The sequence below is a fragment of the Struthio camelus genome, chromosome 1, assembly GCF_040807025.1.
Source record: "Struthio camelus isolate bStrCam1 chromosome 1, bStrCam1.hap1, whole genome shotgun sequence".
Lineage (NCBI taxonomy): Eukaryota > Metazoa > Chordata > Aves > Struthioniformes > Struthionidae > Struthio > Struthio camelus.
In genome coordinates this window covers 76,000,991-76,013,567 of record NC_090942.1, presented here as the reverse complement: position 1 = coordinate 76,013,567, position 12,577 = coordinate 76,000,991, and the positions used below count along the sequence as shown (strand labels likewise).

The 12,577-nt window shown below is 39.2% G+C and overlaps 1 protein-coding gene across 7 annotated transcripts in view; it reads right to left on the bottom strand.

Annotated features, from left to right (window-relative positions):
* Positions 1-306: 306 nt before the first annotated feature.
* Positions 307-12,577, bottom strand: part of ABCC9 (ATP binding cassette subfamily C member 9) — an 84,800-nt gene continuing 72,529 nt past the window's right edge. For 3 of the 7 annotated variants that reach the window (XM_068949614.1, XM_068949627.1, XM_068949640.1), the window contains 9 exons: positions 11,308-11,428; positions 10,121-10,251; positions 8,933-9,011; positions 5,825-5,933; positions 5,483-5,586; positions 4,586-4,719; positions 4,148-4,210; positions 2,765-2,944; positions 330-1,944 (listed from right to left, as the gene is read on the bottom strand). In XM_068949614.1, coding sequence (XP_068805715.1) covers positions 2,807-2,944; positions 4,148-4,210; positions 4,586-4,719; positions 5,483-5,586; positions 5,825-5,933; positions 8,933-9,011; positions 10,121-10,251; positions 11,308-11,428 — 879 coding nt within the window. In that variant the 3' untranslated portion in view covers positions 330-1,944; positions 2,765-2,806. Of the gene's footprint in view, positions 1,945-2,764; positions 2,945-4,147; positions 4,211-4,585; positions 4,720-5,482; positions 5,587-5,824; positions 5,934-8,932; positions 9,012-10,120; positions 10,252-11,307; positions 11,429-12,577 lie in introns of all 7 variants that reach the window. The other 4 variants (XM_068949624.1, XM_068949633.1, XM_068949613.1 and 1 more) reach the window with 2 other exon arrangements.

Here is a 12,577-nt window from a genome sequence, read left to right as displayed (position 1 = left end):
CATCATCATCAAGAATACTCAGATGAACAAAATAATTTCTATTTCATCTTCATACTGAATTTGACTGCAATGAATCCAGTTCAGTCCTAACTTTTCACTGAAGACAATGAAATTAAATCAAGAAAGATTTTGGCCTTTTGGCTCTGAAATCTGTGAATACCACGCTCTTCTGCAGTAAATATCTGCTTTTTTTCCCTTTGTTTGTATGACAAACTTCAACACAGGGAATTAATCCAGAAAAGAGTAAAACGTTTTCACAGCAGTAGACAGGGAAATCACAGAAGCACTACCCCTCAGAAAATGTTCAAGAATGATCTTTCTGTTTAATTGTGCTACAGAGCTTTTATTTCCAATAGTTAAGATGGAACAAAAAATATATATATATATAAATTACTGTATCATTTTTACACTATGAGACTAAATGTGATCCCAGTTTCAAGTACTACAACTTCTTCAAAATTCAGAGCATTTTTTTGCCAAGTCCAGTCTCTTATGCTCTTTTCACTACACTAGAAATAGGTTTAAGTGTACCTTGTGTTTTTCTTAAAGCATATGAAAATTGCTTAGAAAGAATCACATTGAACACTACCAGTGAAGTCATAAAGCTGATGTCTCAAACTCTCCATTTGGAAGTATGTACATGAAACTCCTTCTGGAGATTTACTCTCTGTTGTGCAGTTGTAAAGATTCAGAATTTATCCATATGCATTAAATGAGTGCAGACAAGCTTTTCAAAGCTATATGATGCAAATATGAATCTAAATGCACCTAAATCCTTGAAGGTATCAAAGTCATTTGAAAATCATGCCTTCTTGGTCAATATCTGATTTAGAGATACTTCAGAAATGTGCAAAAGAAAAGAAAGGCTTTTCCAGGATAGGAAATAATGTGAAGGACTCTACACTATAACTAGTGACTGGCTAATTGCACACCAGTTGAAGTGGAATATTTCAGTAGAAATGCTTATAAGATTGCTAATATCAAGTTTATAAATTCATGTTAGCTTTAATACAAAGTCTGAAGATACTGCATCTGAAGTATCTGAAGATACTGAAGAAAGTGCATCTTTCCATAAGCCTATTGAAGCATGCATAATTATAGGGTGATTTGGGTCTTTGACTCTCTTAAGAAAGTCCTCAGAACAAATACGGATTTAGGAACTGGCTGGGTGGATGAGCCATAATTGCATTAAAAATGGTACTGTTCCAACTATAGCGTGTGAACTAAAGTGAAGGACAGGAAGAATTTCCTTACTTCTGATAGGATTCCTTTCCCTCAGTAGCTGGTCCTGCATTATAACTTGAAGAGCAAAGTTTATGCCTTTGGAATGCAGTGGATTGCCCCAAGTGTTATGGGTTTGGGTTTTTTCCTTTTATTTTTTCCCCCTTGGGGACAGAATGCTTCTGGTGATCTCTAGCTTCCTTGACAAACTGCACGATCCGATTGCTGGCTCCAGCATAACATATGCAGCTTGTAAAAGCCATGCATTCTTTTGCTCTCTATAAGAAAAAAAAAAGTCACTAACATGTCTAAGGAAAATGCTGAATTCCCAGGAAATAAAAACTTCTGCCGGCGTGTGTGCATGTGCATGTGTGTGTGTGTGTGTGTGTGTGTGTGTGTGTTGACTTTTTTATTGGTTTGAAGCATACACGTATTGCAATGGGTTTTATTATTTTGGAAAGATGGAAGTGTGAAGAAAGAAGCTCTGAAAAAAGATTTAAGTGATGTTACATTGAATAGAAAATATTTGCATTTCATTTGTTTAAAAATAAGCTATTAAAATACATCATGTGACTTAGTGATTCTTCACATGTCAGCCCGGACGAATGAAGCAAAGATGCCATCTTCTTGAGAAAGTAGGTTCTCAGGCGTATCATATTCTAAAATGTTTCCTCGCTTCATGACGATGACCAGGTCTGCCGTTAGAATAGTGTGCACCCGATGCTGCCATAAAAAAAAGCATATAGAAATTCTCATTATGATAATTCTCATCGCAATTCATTAATGGGCTTGACCCGAAGCATATGAAGTCGGTGAAAGGCTATCCTTGTCTACAGTGGTAGGTCCTTGTACTGTATCTTTAATCTGAAGAGATCTCAAATTACTTTACAGCCTCTGGCACCAAGCCTGAAAATACTTATGCATGCGCTTCACTTTCGGTCAGCTAATTGCAGTTATGGACAACACAGCTGTTGGAATAAATCCTATGGCATCACTAGATTACTTCTCCCCTTTTAGGAAAGGAGTGAGAAACATTTTGGCTATGTCTACACTGTGAGGTGACTTAGCTTCCTCCTTCACTCAGGGGTCTATGACTCTGACTGTCTACACTGCACCTATCTTAGATCAATCCTGGGCTCTCTTGCTGTAAATCAATTAGCTCTCTCTGACATTAAGTTTGTGTGTGCTACAGGGTATAGCTCAGCCCTATAGGCATGAATGAAAACACGGATGAAACCCGGCTGAGTTTGATTTTCATGCTGTGTGAATACGGCCGGTCAGTTATAGACAGGACTAGCTCCTAACAACGGGACACTTCACTACATAGCCTGAAGGGCTGGGACTGTTTTAGCGGGTGGTTTCCTTTAATGGTATGAATCTAATGTTGGCTGCATGCCTAGGCTTTAGCTAAATGCAATCAGGGCAGTCATGAAATTAAACCCAGAAACTATGCCATAAACACTTCCTTGCACTGTCATCTCAGAAGTCATGCAGTAGAAAGGAAGCAGAGTGAAAAGAAACTAAAGAGTTAAAAGATAACTACCACAGAGCCAGAAGTCTTGTGAACAGTGCGGACTGAAAGAGTCTACTTGTGAGTCTTCACCAAAGTGGTGAACAGGCCGTCCTCTTTGAGGAGTAAGTTTGAGGCAGTGTCACATTCAACTAGAAAGCCCTCAGAAAGGACTAGGACAATGTTGGCATCCAAAATGTGAGATACGCGATGCTAGAAAAAAGAAAAGAGAAACAGGTGGGTGGAAGAAAGTTCAGCCTTAGATGAAGAAAGGAAATAAGCCAATTCTGTGAAGAAAGCTAAATATAAATGGGTATCATTTTGTTTGAGATGCCAAGACGAAAAGCGAAGCAAAAAAAAAAAGTGAGATTCCAGTGAGAAGGACAATACTGAAAATTTGAATGGCCTTAACTGGATGGGAATTTCCTTACTGCTACTCTTTTCAGTATTTAGACATACAAGAATCTTAGAGCATGTTGTAAATGAGCTAGGTTAAGTGATTTGCCCACGTCACTGACAGATTTGAAACCAGAATACAGGAGACATAATTCTAATCTCTAACCACAAGATTGGATCCCAGACAAAGCAACTGAAACAGCTGTTGAAGCACATATTTATCTCATGGATAAAACATGTGTTTGTTGAGTAACTATGCCATCACAAGGTGGAATAATTCTTAAAGTTATCCTGTGTATGTGTGTATGTGTGAGTACGTATGTGCGTATATATGCATGCACATACATATATATGCCCATGTACATACCTACACAGATACACAGAACTTTTAGGCATGTTTCATGTCACTAGAAAAGGCAGAAAAACAGGAAAAAAATCACAAACATTTAGCTGAGTAGGGTTTAATTTTTTGAAAATTTTCCATTGATTCCAATTTGTAAAAACTTTATCAAGAAACCAAACTTTTATTCTGAAAGAGAAAAAAAGATCATGTCTTGGGAAACGGCACCAAAAAAATTTTGAAACCCCAGCTCTTTTTACAAATACATGCCACTACTGTAGGCACTATATGTGGATTTTAAAGGCAAAATTCAATTCAGATTTTGAAGAAAGCTTCATTAATGGTTATACCCACGGGTTCAGTTTTGATTTGTTCACTGAGAATGAATTCAAATTTTGTTGGAGATAGCGGGGATGCTGAAGTTCCCTGATTCCAGATGCTTTACTCCTGTAAAGTCCATGTCCAGATCTAAATGTTTAGTACAGTTTATTCTTGAAGATAGCAATTACATGTAAAATTTCATTTTGAAGTTATGTGTTTTGACCTGTTCTAACACCTGGGAATATTTGGCCTTGGGTTTTACTTTTATTTTGTTTTCATATTGATATTTAGCTGGTGAAAGGCAAGAACCACTGCTTGAGGAATGAGGAAAGACAGCATCTACTAGCATGCATACTTACAGCTATTGTTACAACTGTGCGGTCTGCAAAGGCAGTCATCACAACCTTCTGCAAAATGTTTTCCTACCAAAAGAAAAGGCTGAATAGTTACTCTGTCCTTGTACATTTTACATTGTTATGTGTCTTTAAAAACCAAAGAGACAAGATCATATTCCATAGTCTCTCCCATGCGTGCACCAGACTCAGTAATGAAATGTGACACAGGTAGAAGCAATGATTTTCTAATATGTTTCACTCTGTTATTTTTCCCTCACCATAGGCACTAAACGCAAAAACACATCAACAACAACAACTGAAACTAAATGCTAGACAAAAGCAAAAACGCTGTCAGTCTTTGCTAAAGCGATCTCTTGACTGACGCCTAGGGAACACACCTACAACACCTTCTATCCTAGCAGATCCATGCACTGCACCAGTGGCACTAACTGCTACACTCACTGTGGCCATGTCAATAGAAGCTGTGGCTTCATCCATGATGAGAATGCTACTCTTACGAACGAAGGCTCGGGCCAGGCAGAAGAGCTGTCTTTGCCCTACGCTGAAGTTCTCTCCTCCTTCTGTTACCACTGCATCTGTAATAGAATTAATTAGGGTGAATGTTGCACCACTGACACATTGGACATTTATATGCTCAGGAACAAGTGATTTTGAGTGGACACCATGAAAACTCTGCTCGTGCACTATTCCAGCAACAAGCAAAATCTCTGTAAAAGCCAAAAAGCATAATCTTGACTGAGCATTGGAATGGAGCGATACCAAGAAAAGTGAACGCAGCTGTTGGGAGAGAGGTAATACATCATCAAGCAAATAGTTGGCACAGATAGTTAACATATCTGGTAAACTGCAGTAGAGCATCTCAGTAATATGAAACACTCTTAATATGGAAGGAAATACGTGAGTTTCCATCACGAACCAGATCTGAAATGATAGGGAAATGCAGTGTTCTCGTCAAGAGCTACAGGTCTGCTGACAATGCCAGATTCTGCTGAAGGAGCAGAGGTAAAGTGCTCCTTTTTAGCTCTTTGTTGACTGTTCACCTCACTGTGCCGCTGAAAGGAAAGCTTTTCTGCAGTGAGTGGAAAATCAGACTATTGTTCAGCTTTTTGGTAAAGGTAGCAAAGACAGAATATGCATTAGGTGCCTGTCAACTGTCATGATGGCTCAGAGTGTGAGATACTAGGGCACTCTCATTACATCTAGTGAGATACTAGATACTCTCATTACAGAGAGAAACTCAGGTACATTTTTCCTATGTATTTGTTTGTATGTGTACATGCTTATGCATGTATACTTTTTTTATTAGCCTATATTCATGGATGCTTGGTTCAGACATACCAAGACCTCCTGGCAATGACTTGACCATGTTCTTCAGCTGAGCAATCTCCAGTGCTTCCCAAAGTCTATCATCAGTGCACTTGCATTCTGGATCTAAATTAAAACTGCAAAGAAGAGCATAACAGGAGTCTTGTCACTACAATCATCGTTCATTCAGGCATTTTGGAATTGTTTATGTGACTTGATTTCCCTTAGGCAGACTGTGCAGACTGACTGGAGCGAGCAGGAAAGGTTAGTTCAATTTTACACCCCTTCCTCTTTCACAGCCCTTTCTGGGATTAGCACCCACCACAAACACACTGTGCAATCCCGCTCTTCACCCCTCAGACAACAAGCACCTACCGGATGGAGCCACTGAACAATATTGGATCCTGGAGAATAATGGAGAGTCGGGAACGGAGTGTATGAAGAGGCAATTTGCTGATGTCTATTCCATCAATCACTATCCTCCCTGTTTAAAACGACATGCAGCAGACGTGTGAAGGAATTGCACAAATTGTGTGATTTGTCAGTAGCGGACAGAAAGATAAAATAGAAACTTTGGGCTGGACTCCAAATTATGAGACAGAGTGCTTCTGCATTCTCTCAGCACTGGGATATAAACATGGAGAAGGTGAATATATGTAGTAACACAAGCCAGAGGGAATCCAGTTTATTGGTGACACCGGTGCCCTTCTCTCTCTTTTTTCCCCCCTTCCCTTAAAGGAAATGTGTGGCTTCCATGCTAAATGATTAACGATAGCACCAGAAGGATAGTTTATTATGAGGCAACCTGAGCTTTACAGCAAAACAGAGTAAGCACAAGAGCAAATGATGTAATTAGCCATGTTCTCTGCCTTTCTTTATTCCCCTTAACTTTAATTGTAGCAGGATAGCTTTCATTTCAGATTGTGCCCATTTGTTTTGTATAATATACTTATGTACCTAATCCAAACATCAGGAGCAAAACTGTCCTTGGAATTATAGGAAGGAATGATGTAAATTAACTTTTTAACAAGAGAAAGATCAGAGAAACAAAAAGGACGCCCCACTCCAAGCCATTTTAATACCATCCATGTGGGTTCCTACAGGTCAGTTCCACTAAGTATTTAGTTGTGAATTAGCCACATACTGTTCTGCTATCATAAGATTACTGGAAGCAGCCACATCAATCACTCCTTAACCTAGCAGTTCCTTCCCTTACAAGAAGTTACTGCAACATCTGAGATACTTGGTAAAGGAAGAGGATTTTTTTCCCCTTCTACCTCAGGTCAATGACCATTTGGATCTCATCTGAAAACCTGATTTGTGACGTGTTAGGTGTGGCAACAATTGGCATGTAGACAGAGGGAGATGGGGAGAATGTACACAAAAGTACAGGAGAGATTATGGTTGGCTACTGTGCATGTAGGAGAGGGTCGGAAGGATGCAAAGAATCTCTGTCCTTGAATCCTTGAACAAAAGCCAGGAACAACTGAGCCTCCTGACTTTCCCAGAACACAGAAACTTCTTCTGGGTTATGGGAAAGAGATGGGACAAGGCAAACTGAAAGAAGGCATGAAATGGGGTATTTTCATCAGGCTCAGTTCTGCAGTTTCCCTGTGGATTTCTTAGCTGGGCAGCTGCACCAAACCTTGGAAAGGCCTACGTTAAGTTTATAAGTTCTCTCTCCTAACATTGAGGAGAAGTGAACCTAACCATAGAGTGGCAAAAGTATGGACATTCAAAGCTGTGGACATCCAGCCCTGCTGTCATTCCCAATTGTTACGATGCTGCAATTTATAGGTTACCCTGTGTGGTCCGAGTCTAATGAAAGCCTTAATGCTCACCTAGCCGGACTACCATTAGACTTACGCTTTTATTAGTAGTTTAGAGGAACCGTGCTTTCATCTGTGGGGTGCAAAGTCCAGTTGTTTTCAGACTTTCAGAAAGTCTGAATCAGATCATGAGACCAGAATGACACGTCAGTCGCAACATGAACTTAAGCAATTTCTCTTCCCCACAAATGAAAACACAAGAGAGTGTTTCAGGAAGATGAGATGGACTAATGGGAGAAAAATAATGTGGCATTGCTTGGGAATGGAGGAATGTATTTTTGATAGAAGCCAAGGTACTCAGGGGAAAGAAAACGCAGATGAGGAGACCTAAGAGAAAAAGTAAAGTAGAGAGGAGTTGGTAAACCAGGAAAGCAAAGAGGGGCAATCAGGCAAGACAGGAGAAACGAGAGGTGGTTTGACCAGAGGGCAAGAAAGAGGAGATGCTAAAGAGCAAAGAAGGGAAGAGTTGTAGGGGAATAACATGGAACATAAACAAATTTAAAGAAATAATAGAGATATGAGGAAGCAAGATGGACACCATGAATGAAATCCTGGTTCCAGTAAAGTCACTGGAAATTCTGTTTTTTAGCTTTTTTTTTTAAGAGTTAGGACTCCACACAGGAGAGGAAGGACCAGCATATGGGCCCAATATCGTCTAGCAAGATAGAGAAAGGGATGTGGACAAAGGATACACAGAACTTGATTTAAAAGAGTTAGGCTTGCCCAGTGGGAAAAAATAGGGATACAGGAGGAACTGACAAAGAAAAGATAGAGAAAGTCGATTAAAGTAGAAGGAAACTAAAAGCTGGGCATAAATAAAGTTATTATTTGTTTGCACTGTTTTAGTATCCAGGAACCCCAGTGACAAATCAGAAGCCTATTACTATAGATATATATAGGCATAAAACAACAGCAAAAGCAAGTATCAGATGAACCAGATTTACTTTTCCTTACACATCCTACTGCAGTTTCCCTAGCAAATATTCCATGTGGAATGGCCCAGCTAGAAATGTGCAAATCTTTGAAACAAAAAGATGACTTTCCAGTAAGTTTACATACTCCTGCAGCAGTACACATGTAAATGTATTATAAACGCCAGTGTGCATATTGCTGCATACCAGTTCATTCCAATTAGCTGGGAGAGTGAAACACTGCAGGAGCAAAAACATAGCAAGAAGTTTCCAAAATCCTTAAACAATTTCTGCAGTAGCTGTGGGAAACCACAATAAAATAAAAAATAAATATCAAGGGAATGCACTTGTTGAGTTCTATTTTCTATTTTGCTAATATTTTGACAGTTATAATAATTTAATGCAGTTATTCTTTAGGGAGAAATTTAGAGGCTCCAGAGAGCTGCATAATTTTCCTTCTATCTGGAGCATGGAATATTGTTTTGTCAGAGCATATGAAAATAAAAAGGAGAGATTTAGAAGCATAATCTATGAGGTGCAGAACATTTCCTGGAAGAACCAAGCGCTACTCACAACACGTCAGTTTGTACTTTGCAGGATGAGGCATACCGAGCCCCATTCTAATCAAGCATCTTCCAAGCCAGAAAGGCAGGCTATAAGCTATCAACAAGTCTCCTTGTTTCTTCTGAAGAAATAAGGGGGAAGCAGGTCAGGCGTGACAACAAACTCCAGTGAAAACTCACCATCAAATATGTCCACCATTCTGAAGAACGCCAAAGACAGGGAGGATTTGCCACTGCCAGTACGACCACAGATCCCAACCTGCAAGAGAAAGCAAAATGTTGCTTGTTACAGAAGGAAGCTATAAATCAAACTTATATTGTTCTGGGAAAGCTGGACCATGAAAATGGCCCTACTGGTGAGAAGAAAGGTCCTTCCCAATGGCCAGTGTCAGATGCTTGGGAAAAAAAACAACGAATGTGGCAAGCATGCTCCTCATTTCTGGCTCTCTGCATGAGAAGTGTATGTGTAAACTGAAGAGATCATATAATACAGGCAATAGTGATTACCACCTTCCCAAAAAACTTTCTTAACAATCACTTCATAAAAGCTAGACAGCTTCAGCTTGACAAAAAGAGAGTATTATTTACTTTAAACTCTGATGGTATTTCTCATTTACATGCAACGGGTTTGTATCCCTGCTAATTTGACAAGGAATTTAAACACAGAGCTGGTTGAGAATTTTTTTCCTTTGAGTGTTATTTTCCAGGGGAAAATACAATTTCTGTAACATCAATAGTTTCTTTAAAAAAATGCAATTTTGATCATGGGAAAAAACAAATTTTTTTTGTTTCTTTACTTAGAATTTTGCTATTTGAGTTTGTTGAACTGACCAATGGGGCAATGTATATTTTAATTTTAGTTGATTTGAACATTTTGTAACAATTCAGTAAGTGAAATTAAACATAGAAAACAAGTGAATTTCAGGAATACTGGGATATGTAGTCAAATACACTGAAACAAAATAGTTCTGGTTTTCCCAAATAATTCTTTGGGAATTTCTGTCCCAGGAAGATTTTTGAAATTTCAGCTGGATTCCAAAGATATTGTGTGCTGAAATGTGAGATACTCTTGCAGCTTTGCTCAGCTCCAGTTTGGTGTTCATCTAATTTCATCTTGCCAATTAGGCTTGCTCTATGCTAGGTGGATGGACATGGAAAGAGATGGGCCTCTAAGAAGGACAACTGATCCCATCCAAGAATGAGATGTCCTTGGTGTCTTGGCCAGGGACCTCAGAGAGAATTATCTATTTATGCACCTGTCATTGCAAATTGCTGTTACGCTTCTCTTCTGCCACATTTGAAGAGAAAGCACAATTAAGAAGGACGTGGTCTAGAATGAGGATGATATGCAACTGCATGGCATAGTACCTTCTGTCCTGGTTTGATGTAAGCCTTCACGTGCTTAAGAACAGGCTTCAGGTTGTTTTCATATCGAACGCACAAATTTTCAATCTTGATTTCCCCCTCTTGGGGCCAGTCTTTAGGGACTTGGGAGGGGTCTGAAATATTTACAAAAAAAAAAAAAAAGAAAAAAATGTGATGACAGGTCACCTTTTATCATAGTCCTCTTTCTCCCCTCCCTCCTCACTGGGCACCTGTTTGGAGCCACATTAGAAATCTGTAGCCTTCAGTCCTATTGCAAAAGGGGTAGGCAGCACAGCACTGGTGACGAGTGGGCCCTGCTGTAAGTTGGTATGCTTGGGCTGGTTCCCAGGGCAGCTGAGAACAGCCTGACAAGCACATTAGCTCCCAGATCTTGACATATAAGATGAGAGGGTAAATGCTAAAGTGGCTGCCAGCAATGGAACGGGATAAAGCCAAACAAGCAGAAAGGAACATAGTGCCAGTGCAATGTTAACACAGTCTTAGGTCAGTAGCCACCACAGGAAGGGCAGTAGGAGGAAGGATGTTGTTACTGCCTCACAATTTGAGCTGTTGACATTATCACAGCTCGTATTTCACCCTGGTTTGCAAATACGCTGGCAGGTTTTGTCTCCAGACTGAGGGGCTGGGCTTTCCAAAGAATCTTACCGGTTTGCAAGCTTCTTTGGCCTCGTACTTCTAGCACTTCTAAAATACCAATTTCTACCATCAAAGCCAATTTGAAGTATGAGGAATATGAACAGCAATGTGGGGTTCAAAGAAGAGTTGCTGAGGTCCTATTGCTCAGTGTGTCCTGCGCCACAGCCCCAACTTGCTGCAAAGATCAGAAATGTCAAAATATATGACTGCTAGTGCATTTCTACTTTTATCCATATTTTTCTTCTCTGAATGGCTTCAGGGATGTTTTGTTTATACTACCTGTAACTGTGCCCTAGTACTTTCTAACTGTGCTATGGGGTGATCCTCTGTCTGTCTGGCATTTGGTAGTTTTTTATGTCGATCAGCATGGGTTACATATAAACCAGAGATCCCATGGTTGCTTTTGGCTGTCCTTGTCACTCAAGCCTGTGGGAGTTCCTATATAACAAAGAGAGCAGAATTTGGCCAAAGAGGCCTATATCTGCCTTGGTTCCACAATACCCAGAAAAATCAAAAAGTTTACAGTGCAATACCCAGGTAGCCTTCATAGTTCTCCGACTCCATGTTCAGGAAGCTGTGTACTTTTTTTACTGCACCCATCTGCACCTCCAAATCAGCAAGATTTCTCACCACCCAATTCAAATAGTTGGTTATCTGCATCGCAAAATGAAAACAAGGACAAGGGTTAAGTTTCTATCTGTTCATCTATCTGTTTTTGAATAAAGGTCAAATACATTTCTAAAAGTGTTTGGCCTAACTCAGCCCAGTGGGTCTAGACCTAGCGCAACAGCATTAAATACGGAACAGGCTAGTCATACTCCACCCCAAACAATCTTGACACAGAAATTTAGTGCTCAGTATTCTCATCCTTATTTTGTGAAACAGAAATATGGAAAGGTTACATCTACAGTCTGAAGATGTGACTGATTAAGGGAATCTCTTATTCTGAGCATTCAATAAACAGTACTGAAAGGCACTTTTAGTGCCTTTTTAAATGCAGACATAGAAGAAACTAAAACTGGTAGCTGTGCTTGGAAATATTGCATTTTCTAATTTTTCAAAGACTGCAGATAAAGAATAAGAAAGTTCACTATTCACAAGTACATTTACAACATTTTGATGACCATTTATTTTCTGTCTCCTTCTATTAATATTTACATCACTCTTTTCTCTCTCTGTGGAAAATGTGGTTGTTTTAACATAGAAATATGCAGAAAAAATGTATTGTCATCTCAGTGGTATTTCCCTTTTACTTTTTGTTCAGATATACAGGGATTTGATTAACAGTAAAGATATTATTTGCAGTAGATAAAAGTTGATAAGTATTTGTCTAACAATACCAAGTAGCTCAAAGAAGCGGATCCCTAGTCAGGACTGACTATCTGTAGGCTGAACATTGTAAAGTAATTTCCCAAACTTAGGTTCCTAAGTCTGTATTGAGGTGTTTGTTTTAAAAGGCCCCTGAACTCATTAGGAACTTTTGAGTGCTAAGCATCTTTAAAAACTCAGCAACTTTAGACACCCGCATAAAGGTTTATATACCTAACTTAGCCAAAGAAAACATCCTATGCACAAATATATCAGCAGAAAAGTTTTGTCGTTTCATTTGTGAGAAAGATCACTGAATCTGCCAAATAAGAAGTTTGTTATGAATAAATCTCCCAGACCCACTTGTTTTCCACTTACCAAATACTGATGCAATAGGCCTACAGTAAACAATTTTCACTGAGATTCCACAATAAAATTTGTTGTCAATTTAGAGGATGTAGTTGTTTGTCAAAATGATAAAGAGTCATTCTAGGA